The sequence below is a fragment of the Crocodylus siamensis genome, chromosome 1 (genome assembly GCF_052110815.1).
Source record: "Crocodylus siamensis isolate JL-2025a chromosome 1, ASM5211081v1, whole genome shotgun sequence".
In the NCBI taxonomy this organism is placed as follows: Eukaryota; Metazoa; Chordata; order Crocodylia; family Crocodylidae; genus Crocodylus; species Crocodylus siamensis.
In genome coordinates this window covers 414,997,618-415,025,523 of record NC_143395.1, presented here as the reverse complement: position 1 = coordinate 415,025,523, position 27,906 = coordinate 414,997,618, and the positions used below count along the sequence as shown (strand labels likewise).

General features: G+C 44.1%; 1 protein-coding gene across 3 annotated transcripts in view; it reads left to right on the top strand.

Annotated features, from left to right (window-relative positions):
* The window catches only part of UVRAG (UV radiation resistance associated), a 145,568-nt gene that overhangs the window by 33,958 nt on the left and 83,704 nt on the right, over positions 1 to 27,906 (top strand). For all 3 annotated transcript variants that reach the window (XM_090030753.1, XM_090030751.1, XM_090030752.1), the window contains 2 exons: positions 24,462 to 24,567; positions 26,888 to 27,014. In XM_090030753.1, the coding sequence (XP_089886879.1) occupies positions 24,462 to 24,567; positions 26,888 to 27,014 (233 nt within the window). The remainder of the gene's footprint in view (positions 1 to 24,461; positions 24,568 to 26,887; positions 27,015 to 27,906) is intronic.

The window sequence follows — 27,906 nt, the reverse complement described above, 5'->3', positions numbered from 1 at the left end:
GAGCACTGTGTCCAGTTCTGGGCTCCGCACTTAAGGAGGGATGTGGACAACATCTAAAGGGTCCAGAGGAGGGCCACTCGCATGATCAGGGAACAACAGGGCAGGCCCTACGAGGAGAGGCGACAGGACCTGAACCTGTTCAGCCTCCACAAGAGAAGGCTGAGAGGGGATCTGGTGGACATCTATAAACCCAGTAGGGGGGACCAGCGGGGAATGGGAGAGGACCTGTTCCCCCGAGCACTACCCCAGAGTAACTAGGAATAACAGCCATAAGTTGATCAAGAGTAGGTTCAGGCTAGACATCAGGAGGCACTGCTTCATAGTCATAGTTTCATAGTTTCATAGTAGCTAGAGTCGGAAGGGACCTAGGTAGATCATCTAGTCCGACCCCCTGCCTTAGCAGGAAAGAGCCCCGGGGTCAGATGACCCCGGCAAGGTGCTCATCTAACTTCCTTTTAAAAATCCCCAGGCTAGGAGCCTGCACCACTTCCCCTGGAAGCTGGTTCCAGGCCCTAAAGCGGATGGCACTAAGATGTGGGGAGACGTGGGCGTGCTAGAAGGGAAGGACAGGCTACAACTAGACCTGGACAGGTTACAGGGATGGGTGGATGAGAATAGGATGGGATTCAGTACTGACAAGTGCAGGGTGCTGCACCTAAGGAGAACCAGCAGCATACTTACAGGCTGGGGAACTCCCTTCTCGCCAATGCAGAGGCAGAAAAGGAGCTTGGTGTGGTTATTGATTCAAAGATGAACATGGGCTGCCAATGTGAGGACGCGGTCAGGAAGGCTAACTGTACCTTGTCATGCATCCACAGATGCATCATGAACAGGTCCAAGGAGGTGATACTGTCCCTCTGTGACACTGGTCAAGTCACAGCTGGAGCACTGTGTCCAGTTCTGGGCTCCGCACTTAAGGAGGGATGTGGACAACATCTAAAGGGTCCAGAGGAGGGCCACTCGCATGATCAGGGAACAACAGGGCAGGCCCTACGAGGAGAGGCGACAGGACCTGAACCTGTTCAGCCTCCACAAGAGAAGGCTAAGAGGGGATCTGGTGGACATCTATAAACCCAGTAGGGGGGACCAGCGGGGAATGGGAGAGGACCTGTTCCCCCGAGCACTACCCAGAGTAACTAGGAATAACAGCCATAAGTTGATCAAGAGTAGGTTCAGGCTAGACATCAGGAGGCACTGCTTCATAGTCGGGGCGCCTAGGAGCTGGAATCAACTTCCAAGGGAAATGGTGCTGGTTCCTACCTTGGGTCTTTAGAAGGAGGCAAGATAATCACCTAGCTGAGGTCACTTGATCCCAACAGTCTTTCCTGACATAGGAAGTTGGACTTTGATCTGCTCAAGTCCCTTCCGACCCTACCAACTATGAAGGACCAAGTACAAAGCCCTACACGTTACACGGAGCAATCCCATGCACTGGTGCAGGCTGGGAGCTGACTGGTTAAGCACCAGCTCTGCAGAAAAGGACCTGGGGGTGATGGTGGACAATAAGCTTGATATGAATCAGCAGTGTGTCCTTTTTGCCAAAAAGGCTAATGGCATCCTGGGCTGCATTGGTAGGAGTGTTGTCAGCAGATCAAAGGAAGTGATTATTTCTCTCTATTAAGCACTGGTGAGGCCACATCTGTAATACTGTGTCCAGGTTTGCCCCCCTCTTCTCCCCCCCCCCCCCCTTTTACAGAAAAGACGTGGACAAATTGGGGAGAGTCCAGTGAAAACGGAGAGGGACCTAGGGGACATGACTTGTGAGGAAAGGCTGAGGGAACTGGGCTTATTTAGTCTGGAGAAGAGCAGATTAAGATTTTTCCTGCCAAGGCAGGGGGTCGGACTTGATGATCTGCTCAGGTCCCTTCCGACCCTACAAACTTAAGGGGGGATTTACAGCAGCCTTGAGCTACGTGCAGGGGGGTTGCGAAGAGAATGGAGCTGGACTGTTCTTAGTGGTGACAGATGACAGGACAAGGAGCAATGGGCTTCAGCTGCAGCAAGGGAAGTTTAGGTTTAGATATTGGGAAAGACTTTCTCCTGTGGAAGGTAATAAAGCACTGGAACAGGTTACCCAGAGAGGTGGTGAAATCGCCATCCTTGGAGATTTTTAAAACCTGACTAGACTGTCTTGGCTGGGCTGATGTAGTTGGGGATGATCCTGCCTTGAGCAGGGGGTGGGACTAGATATGACCTCCTGAGGTCCCTTCCAGTCCTAACTTTCTGTGTTTCCATGAACTAGGAGCTTTGTTTTGCTTGGCAGTTTCCATTGAAATATCCAGTAAAATGTCTTTAAGTTATAGGAGCGGAACCTGCAACTTGATGTCCATGGTAGTCCATTGAGAAGCTTGCATTAAAACATTGAAAAAAATTATCTTCTTGCATGAATGTGTTTTGAACATTATTTACATCTAGGGCAGTGGTATTTCCCATATCACCAGTCCAAGCTCTTTTTAAAAAACCACACATAAAAATCCCTTCTGTTGAAAGTAGTTTGGGATTTAAGCTCTTACAGCTAAAATTAAAATCCCTTTTAAATCATCCCAGCAGGTGGCACTGTTGACATTTCTTAAAGGCAATAATGCTGTCTACATGCTACAGCAGATAAGGCGGGAAGTGTTTTGAGTTGACTCCAGGTCACTCACTTAACATGCACAAGTCTATAAGCACTTTTAAGGAGCAACAAGTGTTTTGTTGTGTTTTATAGAACAAAAAATGAATGTTGAAGTCAAAACTGCATTCTCAAGTTCTGTCTTGCTAGAACTGTACTAGACATTTGGCTGGGAGCATACTGTGTAGTCTCATAAGACAAAGGAGTCTGTTTCCATACCCTACTTGTAGAACCCATAATGTTAATCTGGAACTAAGAAAGTGTTTGCTAGTTACCTGGAGACTCTGCTTAGATATTGCACCCATTTTCCCTACTTCTTATTTTAGTATAAATGTTTTACTATGGTTGAGGAGACTCAATGCAAGTCAAGAGTGCACTGCAGTAATATAAATCAGCCAGGAATACTGTCCTGATGCCTCATTTGTAGCCCTGTCTAGTTTTAATTGTGTACTTGATCTTGTAAGTGACTGGTTGTCCATAACTTGAGTCAGTGGGACATGAGGGTGTTGGGACCTTTACTAAGGCCGACTTCTGTACATTCACCAGGTTGTTGTTTGGGTTACATGTGCTTGTGCTTGTTTTTATTGAGTAATGTCCTGTCTTTGCCTCTGAATTTTATGCACTATTGGGATGCAAATCCTTCCATACTTTGCAGTCCATCTTCCCTAGACTCCCAGCATCAGTGCTGACTCCAAAATATCTCAGGTGGCTAAGTGAATCCTTTTCTAGAGGCATAGTGTTTTATAGTCTGTTCTACAAGTTTGCCTCTCCAGGCAAATGTATTATTTGAAGAACATAACACCTACTCTGGACTCTTCATGTTAGCACAAAATGAGTATCTGCACTTAGTTTCCTTACCACACTGGAGAGTTCCTGAATCAGTTCCCAAAACTACCCCAAAGAGTCAGGATCCTTACTCTCTCGCATGTTGCTACTGCTCCTTTAGATGATGGAATCTGCTCTTACTAGCAGTCTGATACAGCAGTCCCATATTGTATCAGTTTCAATATAAGGAAAATTGATGTTAGCAGAACTCGGCTTTTTTGGGCTGATGTGGTTGATAAGGTCACCAGTAAATGCCGTGTGTGTGCGCACAGCTGGCCAGGAGCACAGTCCTAGTGTGGAGAGCGGTGTCTGGGTGGTAAGTCTGTTGTGAGGGGAGAAGGGGTGTTGGAGGACAGGGACACAGAATGAGGCCCCTGCAGTGAGGGAGGGCATGGGATGGAGCTGTGAGTGGCTTGTCTGGGGGGAGGCACTAGGAGGGGGGTGGATTCCGCTGCTGCATGTACACTGGGATGGCATGGGAGCTTCCCAGATTTGTGTGGGGTGAGGACAGGCTGCTCTGCAGGCTGGTGCTGGGGACAGTGCCAGGCTCTTCCCAGCGGAGGGCCTGGGCCAGGGCTGTGCTCAGGATGGGTAGCAGTGGAGCTGGGATGGGGGCTGCAGGGTAGAATGCACCCACCCCAAAGTTCACCATAGTGCCACTCTTCCCAGTGCTGCTGGCTGTGCAGCCCCTGGCCTCGGCCCACCCTCACCCCACGCGCAGATCCAGGGACACATGCCCACCCAGGGCATGTGCAGAGGCGGGAGCTGTGCCTTCCGGATGAGCTGTGGCTCTGTCCCGTGCCCTGCCCCACACCCGTGCCCTCCCCTCCACCCTTTCACCCCAACAGACTTACCAGCCAGATGCTGCTCTCCAAGCTGCCAGGCTGCATATCGGCAATCGGATTGTTATTGGTTGATTATGGTTCATTAAAAAATTGGTCATCAGTATTGGCCCCAAAATTCTGTCAGTGCACCCCTCGCTCTTACCACTGTGGGTCACTTTCGGTGTTTCGTCTTTTTTTTTTTTTTTTCCTCTCAAATGGCTGCGGCTCTTTTATTTTATAGCTTAAATTCTCTTGGTCATATGATGCCCTGATTGTTTTCATAAGGTGACTACTACCTGCTTACCTCCCTCTGAGTTCAGTCTTGGGGAAACTGGCTTGCCCTGTATGGGTGCCAGGTTTGTCCCTGTATACTTCCTGTGAATAGAGGACCATCATAGTTTAATGGACTTCTATTTTTGGCCTCTGTCACCACTCCTTTGAAATCCAGTCCAACTCAGTGGTAGGAAGAGGGTAGACAAGTCCGACATCCAAAAATGCTTGTAGTCTGATACAGTTACTTTTAGCTACATACCATGGTTTTATATGGCTGATTAGGGCAGTTGCAACTGTAGCTTAAAATTTTAAAGAGCTGTCCATTTTAACATTTTTTCACACACTTCTCAGACTCTTATGCTGAGACTTGATTCCTGGTCTCTGCCTGCCATTTAAATTGTTTTTGTAGAAGTAAAATGCCTTCTGTAGCTTTGAGTTGCACCTTAAACAAGTGGCTTCAGCTTTGAACTTGAAATAGCCCTGTAATGAGAAGCACATGCTTGGTTACATTTGTGTTTTTAAGAATCAGTCAAGGGTGAGAGTGAATAATAGAAAATTCATTTAAGAGTTAGCTGGATGTTTGAGATGTATCTGAGCACATGTGCCAGGTCTTTAATTACAGGGTTTTACAATCAACTGTAGCTGGAGGAAGGGGCTTAGCTTTGCTCTAGAGAGATTTCAAGCACCCTTTTGTAGCTCCATAAGCAATCTTGTTCTGGTGGGAAGAGATGAGACCCAAAGGCTGAAGGGCCAATGGATCCATAGTATTGAAGAACTGCTGAGCTGCTTAAGTGGGTTAAGTTAACACCCCTCCTCCTCCCCCTGCCCCCCCCCCCCCCCCCCGGTCAATTTACCAGCAATTCAGTGGTTGGTGGTGGTTGTTGTTGTTGTGTGGTTTTTTTGCTTTTGTTTTTCCTTTCTCCTTCCTCCCCTTTGAAAGTAGGAGCAAACTCCTTGGTTAATGGAAATGAAATCAAGATCCCAAGATGGAAACTTCATTTTCTTCTTCCCTACCCACTCACTTTCCAGGGAGTGCTGTATTATATTGCCCCCTTTTTTCAGAGGGATAGGATCTCATGCCTTTTTTTTTTTTTTAAAAACATTCATTAGGTGCTTGGGTTTGATTCATTCGCTACAGAAAAACGAAAGTCACAACGTTATAGAGAGGTAGGGCTGGAAAAGGACTTTGGAGGTCATCTAGTCCAACCCCCTGCCTGAGGCAGGATCATCCCTATCCTAACCATTCTGCGTAAATCTGTTGCCTCACTTCTTAGCAATGCTACACAGTCAACCCTGGCACAGCACAAGACCCAACACCCTAATCTGCCACAAATAAAGCAGGGGGACAATGGCAGTCAATGTCCTGCTGGTTTAAAGGTTGTTAAAATATGCTTGAGAGATCCCAGGAAGAAGGCCAAGTAAAACATGTTGTTGTATTCCCTAACATAGGGCTGTCCAGTAGACAGCCCGTGAGCTGTATGTGGTCCATGAGGGATTGACTTATGCTTTGTGGGCTCTGCCACATTGCTCCGGCAGCTGCTGCCACTGGGGTCTTTGGGCTTCCCCTGCTTCCTGGCTTCTGCTCTTTCCCCGCTGCCCTTGGGGGCAGGGTAGTACAGTCCAGCATCCCAGGGGCCCTGTCCAGTGAGGACACCCACGAGATGCATGGCCCACATGACACGCGGCTCCTGGCCACTCAGAAGTTGGACAGCCCTACCCTGACACATAGGAAAGAGCAGCAAAGCTAAGCTAACCGCATGGAAGCAATTTCTGCACTTCCTAGCACAATGCCATTAATCCTTAAAAACGTTTACATTTTTAAGGTGAGAGGGATAATACTAAGGTAGTACTAATATAAATAGAATTGAACTTGGGCTGGACTGGCTGACCTCATGAGGTCCCTTCCAGTGCCACTTTCGCATGATCCTGTCATCTTCTAATGACAACAATATTTGGATATTATAAAAACTTAAGTTTGTATGTCTGTAATGCTTTATTTATGCTCTGATTGGCTGACAAACAGCCAATCAGTGTGAAAAGTGTTCTGGCAGAAGGCACCCTGCTGCCGGGATGGTGGGGGCATCATCCCCCCCAAAAATCAGGCCTGGTCCTCCGTTTCCCCCTGCTGCTGCAGGCATAGACCCCAAGCAGCAGAAGGGAAGGAGGAGCAGGAGTGGGCCTGGGGTTCTGTCCCCAAACGCGTCTTCCCCCCCCCCCCCCCCCAGTCATTCTTGACAGGCAGTTGCTAGTTGAATAATAAATGCATGGAAAGTTGCACGTGGTGGAGGTGAACACTGAAGAAGGACTTAGTATCTTGGATCATTAGATGGATGTTGACAAATATTGGTCATTTTACAATATGATCAAGCTTTTGTGCTTTTTAGTATTTATGCCTTTGAGTTTATAGGTCTGTGGAGTCCATCAGGATGCAGAGGTCATGTGGCCTTAGTCTTCTGATGCCTGGAACCACAGCTTCCTAGTTAGCACATGTATTGGTCATAAACATCTGCAAAAATTTTAATTTTGTCTGTATAATTTTAATGCTTGACAGCCACTTTGCATGTCAGTTCCTGAAAGGCGCTTCTATAAGTTGTGCATCTTTCAGAGGTGTGCTGGAGGGAAGATGGCTGTAACCACGCAACTAAAGACTGCTGGTGGTACAGATGTGTGGGGCTGCATCTGTCCGTTTCTGTAATTTGTGCATCTCCTGACTTATATGAAACCTTTGACCTCCAAAACATCGAACTCTCAAGTTGCCTTAAATACTAGCAAAAAAAGACTAGATCAGCTAATTGCAGTATGCTTCTTTGGAGATTTCTTCTCCTCACGTACGCTGCTATGCATCTTGCTGTACAAGCCAGGCTATTCCTCCTGATTCCCCGAGAGTTTTGCTTAACCAGCTATGTCACGGAGGAGCTTCATTTCTGAGAAATGGATACACATGGAAGATGGCCAAATGGTTGCAGGTGTTCCAGTTCACTGTGCGCGTGTAAACTTAAAACAATTGGGTTGTGTCTGCACAAGTCCTCTTTCTAATGTTTCCTGCACTAGTTCAGTTTCACCCATGGGAACACCAGCATGAGCAGAGCTCTAAGTTGCTACCAAGACGTTAACGGTGATGTCCTGTAACCCAATCAAAGCAGGCCTTGGTGGCATGACTAAATATTCCTGGTCATCAGAACACTTGAACTCCTGGTTCAGAGACCGTACCTTTTTTATTAGACCAATTAAGAAATCACAAAAATTATCTTTTCCTGCAAGCTTTTGGGCACACGCACCCTTCCTCAGGCTCAGGGAAAATTTAAAGATGGTAACAAGTCCCCTTAGGTAGAAAATAAACGTCATTTTTGCACAGAGGAGGCTGAAGATGGAAGTCCATCCCTCTGGGTCTGTGACAGTGTCTTTGTGAGCCGCTCATTGATGTGCAGATCAGGTAGAATTCCTTCCCTGGTGGGGTCAGATGACAAAAGACAGACGTGTAGAAATCTTTCTTGTTGTTCAGCAGTGAAGTTTAAAGCCAAAATCGGCTAAAATTCAGCATCTTCTGTGTTTCAGGCATGTACTTCGTAGCCATGTTGATGTACTTGGTAGCTGGCTACCAAGTACATACCTGGTCAACAGTGCATGTTCACTCCAGCTAGTAGAAGTGAAGCTGAAATAGTGGTATCAATGTTAAAGAAAAGATGAAAAACATAAAAGAGTACACGTAGGCCTTGGTTGTTGGAGGATGCTTACCATTTCCTTCAGTTGTGGTCAGGTATGTTTCCTTGGCATCATTGTGCTTTGAACAAGCGGACTCTGATTTTTTCCCCCCCTCTTCTTAAAACAAAGAAACCCTTTCCTGAACCGGAAAAGCAGTAACATACTTCCTCCATGTTTTTTGTCTCCTCTTATTAATGCCACTCAGTGATTTCTAAACTCTGATACCTGAACAGTCATGGGATATAGCTTGGTGTGGATTTAGGATTGAAATTCTCCAGCTGGTAAGCAAGTGTGTTTGTTGATTGTAGCCAAGGCCTCCACTTGTGAACTGCAGTTTTGTTTGGAGTGGTTTTTTTTGGGGGCGTGGGGGGCTGGTATTTTTTAGTACATTAAAGCTAGTGAGGAGACCTGAAGTTCTAGTTTGATTACGCATGCGTGTTGGTGTCTGAAATACAAAATGACTAAGAGTGCACGGATAGAGATTTTTTTGGGCCGATACCAATGGCCGATTTGATAACGAGCCACATTGGCTGATACCAATCCGATTGCCAATATGCAGCCCTGCAGTATGGAGAGCAGGTGACCGGTTGGAAAGTCTGTTGTGGGGGATGAGGGGCTCAGATCAAGGTCCCCATGGTGAGAGAGGCAGTAGGGCTGGGGCAGGTGCTGCCCAGCTGGGGCAGGGTGTGGGATGGAGCTGTGAGCGGCTCATCTGGGAGGGTGTGGGGGAGGGGTGGCTCCTGCCACTACACCCTGGAAAGGCATGTGGGCAGGGGAGGTGTGTGCCTCTGGATCTGCACATGGGGCAAAGGTGGGTTGCTGCTGAGGCTGGGGTCGAGGTGGTGCTGAGGTCTTCCTGGTTGGGGGCTGGGCTACGCTCGGGGCAGGCAGTGGTGGCGCTGGGAGGAGGGCTGCGAGGGGTGGGGCTGCAGCCCCTGCAATATTTGCTGTAGCCCTCCCAACCTTCCCTCCCAATGCCTCCCCTGTCTGCCCTGAGTGCAGCCTGGCCCAGCCAGGAAGATCCCGGTACGGCCTCGGTGCCAGCTCGCCCTCACTTCACACGCAGATCTGGGGGCACGTGCCCCCCCCCATGCCTTCCCAGGGTGCGTGCAGGATGGGAGCTGCCACCCGCTCCTCGTACCCCTTGGACAAGCTGCTCACAGTTCTGTGAGCCCCAGTGTCAACCCCTCTCTCTCTCATACTGTGGGGGGTCTCAGTCTGCCCCCCACCTCAGACCTCTTGCCTCATGACAAACTTACCAGCCAGATGCAGCTCTTCTCCACGCTGTGGGGCTGCACTCCTGTCTGCCTGCATGGTGCGCTGTGACTGTGCACATGCACACCAGCATTTATTGGCCACATCGGCCAAAAAAAGCCAATTGCCAGTATTGTCAATTTTCCTTACATCAGTGCTGATCCGATATGGGACCAATGTATCAGCATACCTCTGAAAATCACTTTAGTACATCTTGTTTTCACTCAAATCCTTATTTAATATTTGGAAGGATCCTCACACACTATGGAATCTCTCCTAGCTATGGGGAAGGTCCAGGTAGTTTTTTGTTGCAGAGTTGACACCTTCTACCTCCAGAATTTCGTGTTAACTTGTGTAAAGGAATATTTATTTAAGCTTTCTGCAAGCCATAGGAGATCCTAATCAGTTCAGAGATGTGCAAAATGAACTTATTTCAGAGAGTTAAGTTTGAAACCGGGAAAGAGCTTTTGGAACTTCTAACGACTTTTGATAGTGATCACATCAAGTCTTGCCTAAAATAGGAAAATTAGGTAGTTTTACAGGTGTAATAATCAGAACGTGTTAAATCGGTGCAAAGGGCTTCCCTTAAAAGTAACGGCTTAGAATTGGGCCAGCTTCCTCTGAAGAAGATTTTTGATGGAGGGGAGAGGGCAGTTACAGGCTTTTGCTGTGTTTTCAGGAAAATGCCACTGCTTATTTGGAGTCCAGTCATTAGTTTAGAATTGTCATCACTAATATTAGAGAAAACAACGATCCTTAGTATTGTTTGATTTAATCACAGAAAAATGTGGATTCTGGGTACTTTTTTAAACTGAAAATTGGGGATTTTTTATCAGAGAGAACCAGGATTTCTGATCATTACCTACCCCAAGAAGCTTTTCTAAGATGAGCTATTGTGCAATTAGGGATGTTCAAAATGTAACAACTGCTTCAGGGTAGCTTTATTTTTTTCACATGGAAGTTTTCCTTCGCTGTTTTGTATGATACGCTCAGAAAATTCCCATGTGTACCAGTCAGATGTTTTTATCTTGGGAAGCTTTTGGTTTGCTTTTTAACCTGGAAGAAAAACTTCCTGTCGAGGCAGATACCTCGTCACTTTGATTTGGGCCTGAAAACGGATGACATCAGGCAGACATTGAAAAGAGACGCTTTCCTCTGACATCCTGAACCCCCTCCCACCCTTCTTTTGTAGGTAACTTTTAATGGGGGTGAACAATATTGCAAGCGTGGTCCATTTTGCACACTTTTAGGTCATGCTTTTTTTTGTCTTTTAATTTTAAGTTTCTCCCTTATGAAAACATGAATTAGGGAGGAAAATGGGATTGCAGTTTTTTTATGCAACCACATGAGTGTCTGGTCATCTGGATGAGACTCATTTCCCAGCTGTTAGCGACACAGCAGGGAGACAGAAAACTGAGGCCCTTCAAAGCTGTCGGAAAAGTTGACTTGCATTCCTGGCTTCTGCCCAATTTTGAAAAAAAAGAATGCAGGTGAAGGGAAAGGGAAGCCATCTGAATTACGGACAGAGGGAAAGACTTCTATTGACCCCTTTCTTATGGAAGTGCAAGAACAGTAGCTGCTTTCTACTGTCTCAGCTATCTGACTGGCGCTGCCTAGTGTTAGACCAGGGGTGGGCAATTATTTCAGGTGGAGGGCTGCTTACTGAGTTTTGGCAATCCATCGAGAGCAGCATGACAGGCAGCCAGGGGCAGATAACTATTAATTTTCTAAATTTTTTAGGGGCCCGGTGGGCAGGAAAGAATGGCCTGGTGGGCCACATGTGGCCCACCCCTGCGTTAGACCCTTAGCATCAGACTCTTTCAGTATGGGACCAAAAGGACTCCCATCTAGTTTGGATTAAATAACATCTCTTGGCTTTGTCTTGAATGGGTACTGTGTGGTAGACCCTGCAAGGATTTCAGAACTGCTTTGTCCCATGTGTAGTCTTCGCAACCCATGGAAAAGCTACAACGTGGATGAAGTAATCCATTATTTCTCATTTGGATGGGAGCAATGGAAACCAGTGTTCTTGTTTCTAGCCTTAGAATCAGGGATGGGCGGAGGTGGGCCCAGCCTGAAACATCTACAGGGAATGTGCCTCACAGCGCTTTAAAATGGGAATGTGTTGAGGACAATTTCTAAGATACACAAGGATGGCAGCTTGTATTCCCAATAAATTGCCATGTACATTCTGCATAAACAGTAAAATTAGCTTCAGGGAAGAAGAAAAGTTGTATTCCTTCATCTCTTTCTGTAAAAAGAGAGCAGTGACTTATTCAAGCCTTGGATACAGAACAATCCATGTGCCAGGGAAAGGAATCTGAGGTCTTGAATGAGAATGAATGCTATGGGTATGCAGCCTCTTCTTGGAAAAATGGGAATATTCACATTTTGTTAATGCAGTGAAAAGTCTTTCATGTTTTCACATTTGAATCCATGCGCTTCTCACTTAAGAAAATTAACCTTTCACCCAAGAAGATGAATTTTGATGTCCAGGCCAAGCAGAGGTGCCTATCTGAATGTGTATTTCTCAGTGGAGAGGTGAACACAAACATGGCTGAATTCTTATTCTCGGAGTACTTCCCACACAAAAATGTCTTGCTGACTGTTTTGTGAGTTTGGGCTGGTGAAAGACCTGTTTCCATCTGAAAATGGTGAAGTGCCCAGTCAAGAAATCCAACCTTAATCTGCTGGCTGGTGTCAAGTCCATCACTTTCACTACAGTGTCCTCTAAGAAGATGGGTCTTTTGTCTTTTGGTATAATATTCTCCCAATGCCCAGAGAAGAGTCTTGTACAAATCCCAACCTTATTCTGACACCAGAAGGCCAGAAAGCAGGAACTTAGAACAACCTATGCATTACCTATATGGTAAGAGCTGTTGAGGTAACTTAAAGTACTCGTAGAGTAGTGTCCTATTTTCAGTTTAACACCGAGTACAGTTAAAACGCAAGGAGATGCAAGTTCAAGCATTTTAGCATGTGTTAAATGCCCTTGTAGTGTTACACAGTTGTTTCCTTCCAGGGAAGGATTATCTTCTAACATCTACTATAATAGGTCCCTACATTCCAGTGACTTCCAAGTGGTGCAAGCAAATGTGACGAGGCTTTTAAATTATTTTGGCTGTGGCAGTAGAGGAATCCTTGACCACCTTCGTTGTTAGGAAGAACTTTCTGATTGAAGGTGAGCAAGCGTTGGAACAGATTACCTAGAAAAGTGGCACCTCCATCCCTGGAAATTTCAAGAGAGGGTTAGACAAATACTTGGTTGAGCTGGCTTAGTTGGGGATGATCCTACCTTGAGTAGGGGGTTGGACTAAATGACTTTGAAGTCCCTTCCAGCCTTATTTTCCCATGATCCTCCTGCTGTGAGTGACTAAGTCTAGTTTTGGCACAGAAAAGCAAGAAGGCTTGAAGCACCCTGTTAAAACAGGTATTTACTAAAGGACTTGAAGAGGAACATAGATGCAATTTCCTGTTCCTCCTTTTGATTTCCTTTTTTTTACCGTGGGTACTTTTGATTGAATTCAAAGAGTGAGGCTTATGCCTCTCCCTTTTCCTGGGTAACCTTATTCCACCCAAACAGAAAATCTTCCATTTTTGAGCTTCACTATCGCAATTTTTGGCTCTTCATAACATGTTTTGTCTAGCGGGCCCATGAGTGTTTCACAAATATGCGCGCAATGTGTGCTGCAGGAACGCCATCCTTGCATGACTTCCCCAAAGTCGCACACTAACTCAGTTAAAGAACCCAGGTCTCTTACCTTTTTATTTCCTCTTCCCCCATCCAGCCTTATTGGCCTCTCTGATTGTCACCAAAGCTTGTCACCTTTTCCGAAGGAAGTCAGTGAGAGTGAAATAGATTACTAAGCGTAAAAATCTGTCTTCAGTGAGAAGGGAACTGTAGGAAAAAAGGACATGACAGTTTAGTGGAGCTTTTGTTAAAACTTAAAAAGAATTGGCAGGCACTTTCTATAATCTAGTCCTTGGGCAAATATAAAGAAATGTTTGTTTGGGTTTCATGTTTGTTTAAAATATCTAATAGAAAAGTTGCTTTTAATAATGGGATTGGATGTTTGCAATTTGGGTATCCCATATCTCTTTCCTTGCCAAAATATTTTGTTCTATTTTCCAAATCCCCAATGTCAATTCTTTAGTTAAACAAACTTACTGTAAACTAAAATTGTTTTGGCAAATATGACCTTTCAGCATATTTATTTCACTTGTGAAAAATAGCTGTAGCATGTGTGACTTTTCTTTATGGCTTGCAATCAAGAATTCAGTAAGTATTGTCCATGAAAACTCCAGATAAAATTGATTTAAAAAAAACAAAACCAAAAAAAAACCCCCCAGAAAGACTCAGAACAATTCAGATAGAACTAGCAGCAACTTTGCAGCAAGGAAATGCATAGTAAAATCTGGATGTCTCCACTAACAAGCATAAAAAGGTAATGGACTGTAGCTCCTCAGTTAGTAGCTGGCAATTGTGACTACTCCAAATAATCCCCAACTGCCTAAAAATTGAAGATGTTGGTTATCAGAGCACTTCTGTTTTCTTCCACCAAAAAAACCAACAACCCACCAGGAAATAATCATAAAACAACAACCTGATTCATATAGAGATCATAAAGTCCAGGGAGACAGCGTGATCTTGCTACTAATTATGCCTAAGTTTTTTGAGAGAGCCATAGCGTGGTGAGGGAGTTCAAAGGTTTTGCAGATAAAGGTCTTATTCATATCATAAGACCAGTGATTTTTGGTGGGTATCGGGATGGGGTCATCATTCTAATCAGGCTTGTCCAACATGCGGCCGGTGGGCTGCCATATGACCCTCCAAGCTGTTTTCTGAGGCCCGAGGTGCTGCAATGGGAAATGAAAGTAAACACTATACTTTTGTTTCGGGGAGGGAGAGGGGGTGATGTGATACTGCTTCCTGTGAGGTCTTTGAATATGGCTCGCCAGTCCACTGGGTGCTAAAAAGTTCATGATCCAGCCCCACATTCAAAAAGGTTGGACACCCCTGTTCTAAATGCATGCCAAGCATGAAACTGGTGAGGCTAATGGTAAACTATAGCTTTGTTCACAGTTTCAGCGTGAAAGACTGCAACCCATAGAGATTCTGGTTAAGAAAACTAATTAAATTCAGGAGTGAAAGATTTCAGCCCTCCTGTTAGAAGTAAATGGTCTGAGCAGCTCACTTCACCTGCCAGCCACCCCAGTTTTTGGGAAGAAAGGAGGTAGTTTGAATTTATTCTTGCAAACTATTCATGGACTGTATTCAGAAGAATGATTTCTTGCATCAGTATCGGGTTAATGGATATCTTGAGCTTTAAGATGGGAAGGAAATCTTGCTCTTTCTTCTTTTAACTCTAATCTCCTGGTTGCTGTGATTAAGGGAAGGGGGAAGGAAGGATAAGGGCTTTTGCAGATACATACCTGTCATGTTAAGGTAGCTCACCTATCTGAAGGAAGGGGTTCAGTATCTACTGTGCTTCTCATGCTTTGCTTAGCACGACACTTGTATGATCTGGCGGAATTGCACTGCAGTTCTTAAGACCCTGAGTATGAACATCACCTGTTTTTTTTAATATTTCTTTCCATTGTTAGTTGACCAGGTTGTAAAATGCTGCAGAGATCCTAGAGCAGTCTCCAGACACTGAATGATGATGTGATTGGGTAAAACTTCTCAATAAACTTGTTTGTGTGTATAGAGACTTGTGTTTTCCTACTTACATAGGAATAGGATACTGGCCAGTGGGTCTTAGCATCTTCAGAATTAGTTCAAGTACTATTTTTTTTATTAACAATCTATAGACCAGCTCTTGAAGAATATGGTTTTGGCTAATTACATAAATCATAAGAAAAGGCTAGAAGGAATCTTGGTACATCTCTAGCACATCTGCCTGCTCATGATCATCCCAGAAAACTATTGTTTAACCTGCATCTAAACTTCCAGTGATGGAGATTCGACAACCGCCTTCATCCACCCTCTGAGTTAAAGTTCTTCTTAATATCCAATGGATCTACCTTGCTGCAATTTCAGGCCTTCTCCATATGGAACAGTTGATCACCCTCAGCTCCGTAACAACCTTTTTTTGTTATGTATGTTTTGCCATCAGTTTGCTCGTACTTGTCATGACTATAAATGATGTAGATTGTAGTTGAAAGCACACATCATCCTAATTTTTAAGATGAGCACTGTGGGGGTCTGGACTTTGATTCAAGTTGGCAATGGAAATGATGCACAGCCTATCGATGCCAAGATTGCTGTCCAACCAATTCAAACTGGATTAGAATTCAATAATAATAAGTGGTTCAGGTTTTGATTACTCTTCCACCGGAGTACACCATAAGTTACTCATTGAAATTAAAATTCTGCTGATTTACATGTGCCAAAAAAAAAATCAGGTTCTTGTTCTGTGGGAGAAGAGAATAAGTTTCTGTCTTTTTGCCTGTAGTGATGGCTTTGCTTCATTGTTATGCTTGACATATTTGCCTGTAGTATGCATCAGGTTTATGAACTGTCCTTGGCAGAAAATGGAATGTATGGTCTTTTTTCCCCCTCTTGTTTAAAGCTAAAGGAGTAGTTTGTTCTTATGTGCATGGCCTTCCCATGCCAAAGAAATTCCCCACAAGCACTTTTGTGAGTGATCTCACTTCCAGTGTGTCAGACCACAAATCCTATGACTTTATTTGTGAGAGTCCAACTGGAGTGTTACCATTGACTCAGTGACATAGAAGTCCCTTAAAATTACAATTCTGGAACACTTTGCTTCAGCTGTGGACATGACCTTACTGTTACTGCTGCCATAATTTTTGGCACAGCACCTAACATCCCAAACTCTCCATGCAATTAGTACAAGTGCTTGAAGTGATAGTATTGTGTCAGTGTCCAGGCAGTTGAGTTTTAACAGTAAAGCTATTTTTGTTCTTGAACCCAAGGAAACAACAGGAGCATGACTGCCTGGTTCTTGGTTTAAAAGTGTAAAGCCTTTGCTTAATAGAAGCAGACTTGATTGTGGAAATAAATTGTCTCACAGAATTATTCTTTGTGATTTAGTTTGAGTGGATTTGAAATGTAGCACGGATCTACTGATGTAGGGGGAATCCTCCTACGCTATGTACTGGCTCAAGGAAGCATGCACGGATCTCTCCCTCTCTCAAACTTGCTTGTGGGCCCAGGGGGAGAAGGGAGGTTCCTAAAGCAGCATTATAATTCTTGAAGAGTTATTAATTGATCAAATTGCCCAAGAGAGCCACTGAATTACAAAATGGCTGTCTTTAAAAAAGCTGAATTTAATCAGATATTTTTCGTTAATTTTAAGTGAATAAAACTCACAAAAGTGCTTAAGTTGAACACTTTCAAAAGTGGGGAAGTGAAAATGGGGTCTTCAGCTCCCAAATCTTTAAGTCCTTTTGAAAACTTTACTTGATACCTTCATTAATGACCCGAGTAAACGAGTTTATACCAAAAATTACTCTGTTTTTAAGTCATATGAATATGCAAGGGAATAAACCAAATGTCACCACGTAACTAAAAAGGCAGTTTCAGGAGAGATTGGTGCAAAAGGGTCTGTCCTAGGTGTAGTCCTTCCCCCATCTTCTTTATTAATGGAATTGGATGATGGTACTCAAGAGTAAATTGGATGCTTATCTTGCTGGGATCCTATGACCCCAGCTGACTTCCTGCCCTTTGGGCAGGGGGCTGGACTCGATGATCTCCCGAGGTCCCTTCCAGCCCTAAGGTCTATGAAATCTACTCCGATGCATGTTTAGCAAACTTGATGTCATCCGTAAGTTGGGGTGAGTTGCAGATAGTCTTGAGGGCAGGGCTAGGATCCAGAATAACCTGGATAGACTGGAAAAAATGGTCCACAATTAATAGATGAGATTCAACAAGGAAAAATGTGCAGTCCAGTACTTGGAGTAGAATAATTGCATGCACAAATACAAACCGGGGAATGGCTGCAGTATGGCAAAGAAGGACTTGGGGGGTTATGGTGAACTGTAAATAAAACATGAGCCAACAGTGTGCTCTTGATGTAAAAAAAAGGCCAGCAACATACCAAGTTGTATTAACAGGAGTGTCACCTGCAAATCAAGGGTGATTCTTCTGCTCCAAGCACTGATGAGCACAGTGTCTAGGTTTGGGCCCCGCACTTCATGAAGGACATGGACAGACTGGAAAGAGTCCAGTGCGGAGCCACAAAGATGATAAGGGGCTTGGGAGACAAGACAGGAAAAGCAGAAAGAGCTAGGTTTATTTAGTGTGGAAAAGGGAAGACTGAGGGGAGAGTTAAGTCTTCAAATGTCTGAAGGGTAATTGTAGAAGATAGAGATGGGCTTTTCTCTGTGTCCATGGGGGATAGGACTAGGAGCAATGGCCTCAAGCTGCAGTGGAGGAAATTTAGGCTGATGATTAGGAGGAATTCGCTGACTGTGAGGATGATTGACCACGGAACAGGCTGCCTAGAGAAGTTATAGCATCTCTGTTCCTGGAAACTTTCAAAAACAGGTGGTTGCCTGGGGTGGTTTAGGTCAGGACGGATGCTGTCTTGAGCAGGGGGCTGGATGAGATGACCTTGAGAGGCCTACTTTCAAAAGAGGGTACTTTCATAGAGTCATAAGAAAGTCCCAGACTTTTCAGAGGAAGTAATCTGGAAACTAGTGGCAAATTAAGACTCTGCTATAGGAACAAAATAGGTCCATACAGTTTTGAATTGCATGGAGAATCATTTCATTGCTGGGTAGTCTCAACAGTGACCACACTATATCTGAGCCAAGCAACAAGTATCTTTTCCAAGATGTCTTCTGATCTGGTGAACTGGACCAGCTAATTTTTGCTATAATTCAAAACTAGGCTTGACAAGACTGTTTCTCATGGTACACCTCCAGATATTTCTTCCTTGGTCCCATGGTTTCCTTGAGCTGGAAGGCTTGGATGTTTTTGAGCTGAAGAATGCAAATGCATGAGATCTAGAACAGCATAGTATGCTATATATAATATATAGCATCCTGGCACAAAGGTCTTCAAAAATGGCCAGAGCAGTTGTGTGCGTATTATTCAAGGAACTGAGATCTTCGTTTGATATTGTTACTAAAGGAATTGACCTTGGGTCTGGAGGACATGTACAACATTACTTTTAAGTTGCAGACAATTTTGTTTGCTTAAGAAGCAGCAGTCTGCAAACAAGTAGATCAGTAGTAGGTGATTTGCCCCTTGCTATGGCATGTACCTTTTGAACGAGCCAACATAATTCACTTGAGGATAAGAGAAGGGGCTATTGGCTGATATCCTGAAGCATGAAATGTGATTTGCCTTGTTTTATCTGGATGCAGCTAAAACAAACTTTGTTAGGCTAACTTTGTAATTTTGCAAAACCCCCACTATTTTAAGTGGACTAGATCAATTCAGATGAATGGAATTTAGCGAGCTTATATTACAGGGTGTGAAAAGCGGAGAACTGAGCCACTATGCTCTCCATTATCTGTAAGTTTTAGGTTCAAGTTCATAACTGTGTTTCTGTAAATTTCTCCACTCCTGTAAATGTTTGTTTCCACATGGCTAAAATTTCAGCCATCAGATTGAATACTATAGTATACTCTAAAAGAGGCCTCGCTTCCCCCCCCACTGCATGTCATATGATGTTTAATTTGCTAGTGATTCTGTACAATTTTATTTATTTCCAGAGTTGTGTGCTGCGTATAAATGTGTTTTTTATACAAGTAGATTTACTTAAATATCACTAGGGCTCTTTTTTTGCCATAGGGGGTCTTTGTATTCAGCTTTTGTTACATGCACTTTGTAAAGCAAGTGGACGCTAGCTACAGTCTGAACGAAAGAGGTTTTTTTTCCATAAGGTTTGGCTACCAGTGAATTCTGAATGCCTTGAAACTTTCAAATGTACAAGCAAAAATCGAATTGACTCGGTAGTCAAAACTAATCAGTGCAGATGTATTAAAATGCTTTGTAGATCATTGTTTTTGGCCTGTTCCTCCTGCAAGCTCTCGCTGTGACCACTACCATGCTTTGTGGGAGTCATGTGCTAATGTACACTATTCTGTGGTCCCATACAGCAGGGAAAAGTGGTGGTGTCTGGGTCCAGGCTTCAGCCCAGTGAATGCACATGTGGCTATGCACAAGCACACTAATTTATTTCCTTCTGACATGAGAAAAATCTTCACGATATTTTTGCCAGAATATTCATGTTGTTTTAAGAAACGGATGTTTCATAAAACATGGAAACCTGCAGTTCTGAGCTCCAGATGCTGGGATTGATGTGGTTGAAAAGCAATACCTGTGGCTGTGTGCAGTATGTGGTGCTCCAGACCCGTCTGCAGTGATACACGCTGCACACTTCAGGTGTTCTCCATGCTGCAAGGTAGCAGCATAGGGGTTTCTTGACCCTAGGAGATCCTGGGGTCAAAAAACCCCCCACACAAGATAAAAGCAGGGTGATGCACGCTGCCCCCCCGCCATTACGCCACTGGTTCCCATCTCTAAAGAATACATTTTGGCATGATATAAACTAGGAGTAATGAACTTGTGGCACAGGCATATTGTGCGTGACATGGAGCAGATGAGGGAGAGGGTGATCAGCATAGCAACAGTTGGGAAGGAAGCAGAGCAGCAAATCAGGCAAGGAGCACAAGGCAGAGAGGAGAAAAACAAGAGCAGCAAATCTGGCAGGGGAAGGGATCAGAGTGGCATTTGGAGGGTGTGGGGCTAATTTATGGCATGTTTGCCAAAAAAGTTGACGGCCCCCCCCCCCCCCGGTTTAAACCTGACAAACCTAACAAAAAGGGAATTTGGAGAAGAATGAAACCTACGTACTTAAATTAAGTAAAACCTAAAATCTCTGAGGCAGGGATGGTCTGCCCCCCACCCCCTTTTATGCCATCCCTAACCTGTGTGAGATCTGAGGCTCTTGGGTATGACTGTGGTACAATAAGAAACTGGAGACGAGGTTTTTTTCAGCGAGACGACATAATGTGCTTCAAACGGACATCCAGAAATAGTGTTGTAATGTACTAAAGAGGTGGTTCACAGTTCTGTGTTGGTGGAGCGCGTCCCTGCCCTTCCTTATTGACCAGGTGGAAAGCAGTCCGACTGCCAGGCTCTTTCCCCCAAGCAAGGTCCCCCTGCTGCCTGCAGGCTTGCTTTGGGCAGGCTGAAGAAGAGAGAAAATGTCTTGGATTCTTGTTTTTTTTCCTAAGCAGGAACTCCTGTATATGGGGGTGTAATAGGCCAGAATTTGAAGAGCCTGGCTTAACTGCCCAGAATTTTATCTGGATCAAGAGTCTCCCAGCCCTTGGATTTCCTGTTGCGTGCGGATGCCCTATGGAGCTACCTCCCCCCCTTTCCACCTCTCTAAGTAATCTGGCTTCCCTACGCTAGTGTCTTGGATCACCTTGTTCCTGAAGTTTCTCTCCGGTTGCCCAAACTATTTGGATCCTGAGCCAGCTGTGGGAACTTATGCATAAGGATTTCAATACGAGACTTGGCATGTCAGATTTCATTTTGGAGAGTTAGACAGTCTTGAAGAATCCTAATGATCTCGATTCCTTTGAGATTTTTAGAAAACAAACTAATTACTAGACTCTTAAAATGAGCCTTATGAAACCTGGAAGGAGCCTTTTGTTAGTCTCCCTGACGTTCTAAGAGCTGAAAGTAGGGAAAATTGCAAGGCAATAAACTTTTGTTTTCAGTGTGTTGAGACCAGCCTTTGAAATTTCTGAAATGAAACTGTTTTAAGAGTTGAAGCATGGATGGTGCTTCCGCAGTAATGTACGGTTGGTGCTTTTGCTGCCTTCTCTGCTGAGGTGGTGTTGGGACAATGTGTTTTCTTTTTTTACTGTTGCAGAAACTTGGTCTTAATACAGATTAAATCTGTGATTTAAACCATACTGGACTATAATGATGCTGGGAGAAACTTGCTATGTGTTTGTTTTATTAATGCATTATTTCATTTACCTACTTGTGTCTATGACTTTACTCTGTGGGTCAAAGGAAGTAGATGGAAATTAAGTTATTGCTCCAAGATTCAGTATTATGAGTCGCACGTGTAGCTTTGCAGCCCCTCGTAGCTGTTGGAGTTACCATAATTAATGCTAATATGTGCCAGGGAAGTCTTGGCCTAAAATTGCTAACTCATTGAGTTTTTAGTGTTTATGGATAAATAGACAACTGTATCTATGTGACTCATAGCAAAAAATTGCAAGAGGTGCTTTTTTAGTAAATATAATGCTAATCTATTATTAAAATTATTAAGATACAAGTTTTGGGAATTTTCTAATAAAGAAATTGAAGCTTTGTATAGAGAGGCTATACAAATTAAATCTATGTGAAGCTGTCCTTGGAGGTATACGTGGTGTTAATGGCTTTTAGGATAGTGTCATAAAGGAAATGAACAATTGATCAAAGTTATTATAAAATTGCCCTCTTATCACTCGGATATTACGCATCTTTTAACATGAAGTATGAATTTTGTGTATAGGATTTATCATATTTTTGTTTCCCTGTGTCTGTTGCTTCCTTCATACTGACTTTGACTGAAAAAACGTGCTACACAGTGGCATGTTCTTGTTTTTACTGAGTGAATTCTCCATAGTAGTATCTTCCCTGCCTTTTTTTTTTTGTAGCTCCTATAAAAACAGGAAAACAAAATGTTTGGTTGCTGGTTAGTAAAATACCACTGTTGCTTTGGGACTGAGTTGTCCAACAACACAACGCTGTGTCCTGATGTTATTTAGACAGTCAGATTTACTGTGGGTTCAAGGGATGGGGGCATCTGTTCACATGCCTGCTAATTACCCTGTAGGATAGATTTGCACTTCTATATCGGCAACTATTGATCCTTTGACTCGTGGTTAGGGTAGCCATCATAGAGGACAGTCTGGCTGTCTTCTGTCATCTATCAATATGAAGCCAGATGCCTTTATGCCCTCTATGTCCTCTATGATGACCATCCTACTTGTCGTGTATGCGTAAGAGGTCTAGTCAGATGCCCAGTGAATCCACTTGTGGCTGACGCACCCAATTTGAGAGTGACACGGCTTGTTACAAGTTTCACAGATCCAGGTGCTCTCTGAGGTGAAGTCCAAGTTCACAATGCACTGCTTTCTTCTTTCTCGATTTGCTTCCATCCTCTGGATCAAAGCCACTTTGTTGATGCCAGATGTTCCCTCCAGATTGGATGGCATCAAACTGCATTGCTACAGTGCTGCCATACCCTGCTTTTGAGGGGGTCCCATGGCCCCACGCAGTGTTTAAAGGGGCTCCGCACAGGTTGATTTGCCCCAGGCTCCCCTAGGGTCGGCTCCGTTTGTACACATACCTTTTTATCCTGCGATGCTCCAGCGATCCACCACTTCAGAGTCGACTCAGTTAATCAAACCTGTTCCGCATGCGAGCTGAGGCGAACTGCACTGTGCTGCGTGCAGTTGTATACGTGAGGAAATGTGCTTGTGAACTAAAGAACTGCCAAGGTGTTTTAGTTCGAAAGCTCATTGCTGCCATTTTCTTAGTGCTGACGTGCATTTTGCTGCTTATACAGCTGCATTCGTCATGGCACCAGGCACTTTTCAAAGTGCCTGGCACTGCGGCACTTGCACCTGTAAAAAAAAAAAAAAAAAAAAAAAAAAAAGCCCCGTGGTTTTTTAGTGATGTTTTAAAGTGCATTAGTCTATTTTAAAGAACATTAGCAAAAGCACTTTTTAAAAAATTAATCCTTAATGTACATTAAAATAAGCTAATGCACATTAATGCGCACCTGTAGAAGTGCCCAGTGATAGCAGTATTGTTTTTAAGGCTGTGTATGGCTCGCTTCCACAGGACTGAGGTTGTAACGTAAGTGGTGGTGTTTTTTAAAGAGCTCAGCGTGGGCACCGAGGTGGAAACAGTTTATACACAGGTCCAGGTTGGGGGTGTGCCACCAGGAGCCGTCCTTGTCTAGTGCATGATTTAGGCCTGTGCTGGGTTGATTTGTTGTCTTCCTCCTTGTCCTGGAAGTATTCCCTTAGTTTTAAGCCGGGGGGGAAAGCCTTGAGGTCTCCAAACAGATGCACTGTATTGAGTTGTTTAATGGTATAGAAAGAAAGGCCATAGGATTGTACAGACACTCAGATTGGTTGAGGATGTGGTTGGATAGACTGATACTACCTTGGATTGTAGGGTTGTTGGAGGATGTAAATTTAGACAGTTTTGCATTCTTCCCTCTCTAAGATGTGACAACCATTTGTGGCAACCGTGGTACTCTCAAGTGCTTAGAAAAGAATCGGCTTAATGCTTCCTAGGCCTGCTTTTCCTATTGCGTTCCTCTGCATCTTTAAATTTCACTAAAGAAACATAAAAGTACATAGTAAATGTTCAGCTCTCTGCCTCTTCCATTTGGCCTGATTTAAGGAGTGGTGAATGTGCAGTTGCTGAACCTGGATATCCTGATCTTGATCTCTTTGGGGCACACTCACACTGTGCTTTAGGGTGTACAGGGTCTGCGGTATAGGGTACAGATACCCAAGCTAGCAATGTAAACCATTACTGTACTGAGCTCTGGGCTGTTGCAGCGAGGTAGCACCTGAGCTAGGTATTCTCATGCCAGCTTGAGTATCTCTGTATTGTGCTGTATTTTAGACACAGTCCCTTTATATCGTGTTTTTACCTTCGACAGCCTGTTGGGTCCCATCTGTTGAACCTCTCACTTTTGCCATAGGCACGTGAGGGTTGTGTATTGTTAACCTAACTAGTGAGAAGAATACTAAGCATTTGCTGCAGTTCAAGTTACTGAGCTGCTTTTTGGGTGACTGCTTATTAAACTTTCTTAGCTTAAAGAGTTCATTTGTGTACTATCCCTCTTTATCACAGCTGATTGTCTGCTTACAGTCGTGTTGATTCTGCTGCTGAAGTAACAGGCAAGCTCATCACTAGAGCCGCATACAAAGAATTTTAATTTCTGTAACTTGTGTTTTATTTGCAGGCTTCATAGAGCCCAGTGTGCAATTAAACAGACTCAGGTAACTGTTCAGAAAATAGGAAGAGAGATTGAAGAAAAACTGAGACTTACATCTACAAGCAACGAACTGGTAGGCTTTGCTTTTGAAATCTCACTCTTGCTTCGGAATGTAGTTAAATAACACTATTGGAAACTTGGGCAACTTCTAAAACTTCAACATGAAATCCCTGTATTTTAATATTTGTCATTTTATAAATGGAAATTAATCTGGAAAGCACAATGTGTTGGATTTTGGTTTAAATATACATTCACTGAGAGGGGGACATTAATGCTTTACTTTGCAAAGGCACAAACATTAGCTGCACAGTGAATAAAAAGGATTTGCCAGGAAAAATAAACTGTTAGAGGTTGGGATTAATGATCTACTAAAGGGAAGTGCAGTTTTAGTTGTTTGGGTTGAGTCTACTAGTTGTACTTGCTTTCAGGCCAGCCTTTTGAGATGAATGGAATGCACGTAATCACTTATCAGACACACAAGTGACATGTCCATTTTAAATATTAACCACCTATTAGCATTAGCCATAGCTTTGTGCACTGCATGGCCAGGGACAGAAGTTGCATGTAAATTGGGTGAAGTCATCAGAAGCGGTTTAAACCTGTAAGAGAACAGAAGTTCAGCGCTTGTAAACCAGTTTCAGAATGGCTGTACTGGTTTAAGATAAATCTGGTTGAATGTAGTATCAGACTTAACTGATTTCGCTCAAACTGGCTTATGAAACTTCTGTCCCATATCCTTTCTGGTTCAAGTTTTAATTCACAGTCTCCCAGCATGCTTTCCATCCCTGAGCTGGGCTGTGTGGTCTGTTCCAGCAGAGAATGGGAGAGGCAAGGACTGCCTCCCTTCCCCCCTCTACCCCCCCCCCCCCCGCAAACCCTGGCTGGGGTCTGGGGCCAGGGAGAGGGGTTAAACTCTCCCCCTACCCCCTGAGGACAACTGCCCTGCCCTGCTAAAACCTTACTGCTGGTTACTACAAATCCCAGAGGCACCTGGAAGCAGGAAAAGGAAGTGATAAACATCCCTGCAGAGTCCTGCTACTGTGATTTTGGATTGCAAATCTCAGAGACCTCAGGGGCACCAGGAAGAGGAAGCATAGGTGGTGGAAGGGGGAGGGGCTAACAGGACTTAGCCCCCCGCCCAACCTGAGGCAACAGTAGGGCTTCAAGGCAGCCCAGCTTCGGCCTGAAGCAGGGGTAGGGAGGGGCACACTGGCAGTACTAAGGGAGGGAGTGGGGCTGGGGTTAGTGGAGGTGCAGGCGCTGCACAGCCATCAGGGCACGGGACTAAGTCATGAGCGGCCCGTCCAGGAGGTGTGGCTCCTGCTGCTACGCGCATCCTGGGAGTGGGGGCACAGGAGGTGTGTGCCCCCAGATCTGCGCGGGGCAGGGCAGGCTGCTACTGTGAGCTGGGGGGCAGGGTGGTGTTAGGCTCTTCCTGGTGGGTTGAGGATGGATGATGGTGGCGGCGGCACTAGGAGGGGACTACGGCAAGAGTGAGTTCTACACTTCGTAGGAAGACTGAAGTAAAATTATGTATAAACAACTCAAGCCAGTAGTTAGGAATGTAATAAACTGCATCAAGCAAAGTTGTTCATAGAACATGCAACAATTTTTCAGCAAGTCAAAATGCAGCTTCTAAACTGTCTAGTAGAGAGGAAATCAGAATAGTGGTACAGTATTGCAGTCGTCATAAACAGAAGGAAAGAAAATGGGTAACCAGAATTTCTCCTACTAAATGTGAGCGCTAGTATCCTAAATCTTTAATATTGAGTCATAGTTTGCATTGGTTTTATGAACCAAACGCTGAGCCAGCAGGTGCTTTTGGAATAAACACGGATCTAAGGGAAAACTTCAGAAGAAGCTGATCTTTGAGCTCTAGCCTTACTTGTATCAGAATTTCCAAACAGGCTTGAAGTGTGAAAGACTTGGTTACAAAGAGAGGCTGCAGTTTTGAAGGTTGTTTTGCTAGTATTCAAACAAGGTTTGTTCAGAGGTTTATGTTGAACTGGCCCAGTCAGCTGCAGTCTCCCCACAGACTGAAAACTTCATTTGTCACATCAAAGACATGCCACACGTGATAGGCAGCAGTTCTCAGAAATTAGCCTGTCTCTCCACTGATAATCTTTCCTTGGCTGCCCTCAAAGCATGTTCTGTCTATAAAGTGCTGTGTACATTCCTTAAAAGAAAAAAAAGGGGGGAGGGGGTGGGGGGAGTCCTGATGAAAGTCCATGTTTTTGTTTCTCTGTAATTTGGGTATTATTTCTTGGGATCTTTCCAGCTCAGTCTTCAGTGCTGCCAAGGAATGTACATATCTTGCGTCTTACTGCATTTATTTCAAGTAGTGGTATATGGTGAAGCTTCCTTTAAACCTATTGATCACTTTATTTTCATAGAAAAAAGAAAATGAATGTTTACAGCTGAAGATCCTGGTGCTTCGGAATGAGCTTGAGAGGCAGAGAAAAGCCCTAGGCCAAGAGATGGCCTTATTACATAAGAAACAAAATGTGTTGCATGAGAAAGGTAAGTGTAGAGATGGCAGGAACCTTCCTGCTCAACATTCACAACCAAAAAACCAACCAGGCTGCTGCCTTAGCACATGAAAATTACTAGGAAAAGGGAAAATTCTAATCTTGAGGATGTGTTTTATTTTTTCATGGTTTTTCTCTCTGCAGTTTTGTAACCAGATGTGATCTCTTCAGTCTCAAAAGCTTGCATTTAATTCTTTGAGGCAGTGATTGTTGAGGTTCTATGAGTTAAGAAATCCAAATACGGAGGAGTGGGATCGTGTTAATCTACATGCAGCTGGAAAGGTGGTGATGATAAATACTTGATATCAATCTTGCATAACAAACATGCAGTGGAACTGCAGAGAGCTAATACCAAGACGTTTTGGGCTAAATAGTTGAATTAAGCAAGAAACCAATTAGCAAGTTACTGAAACAACTTCACAGTGTAGCAAAGAATAATAACATAATAAAGGCATGTCATAAATTCATATCGGGGAATGACAGTGTATTTATTCATATTGCCATAGTACCTAGATTCTCCTGTGACAGAGCAGGGCATATTGTGCTAGTCCCTATGCAGAGACTGTTCCTATAACAAGCAGCTTGCTGTTTGAATGTTTTAATGCTGTCTGTTGGTACAGCACAAATCATAATGTTTTGTCGTAGTGCTGAATACCAGTCTTTTTCCACAGATCATCAATAGGTTATGAGCTGCACAGATTTAATGGCTTGATCTCTGCTTGAAATCTTGAATCCCCTTTTGATCTGTATTAAATACTTACAGATAGCTTACAAAGCCTTGCCTCTTCTGATGCAAATGGCAGAGCTACTTTTCTGCATAACTGAGATGAGGTATAGACCAGGGGCACTTAATCCCCTGCCCACAGGCCAAATTTGGCCTGCAA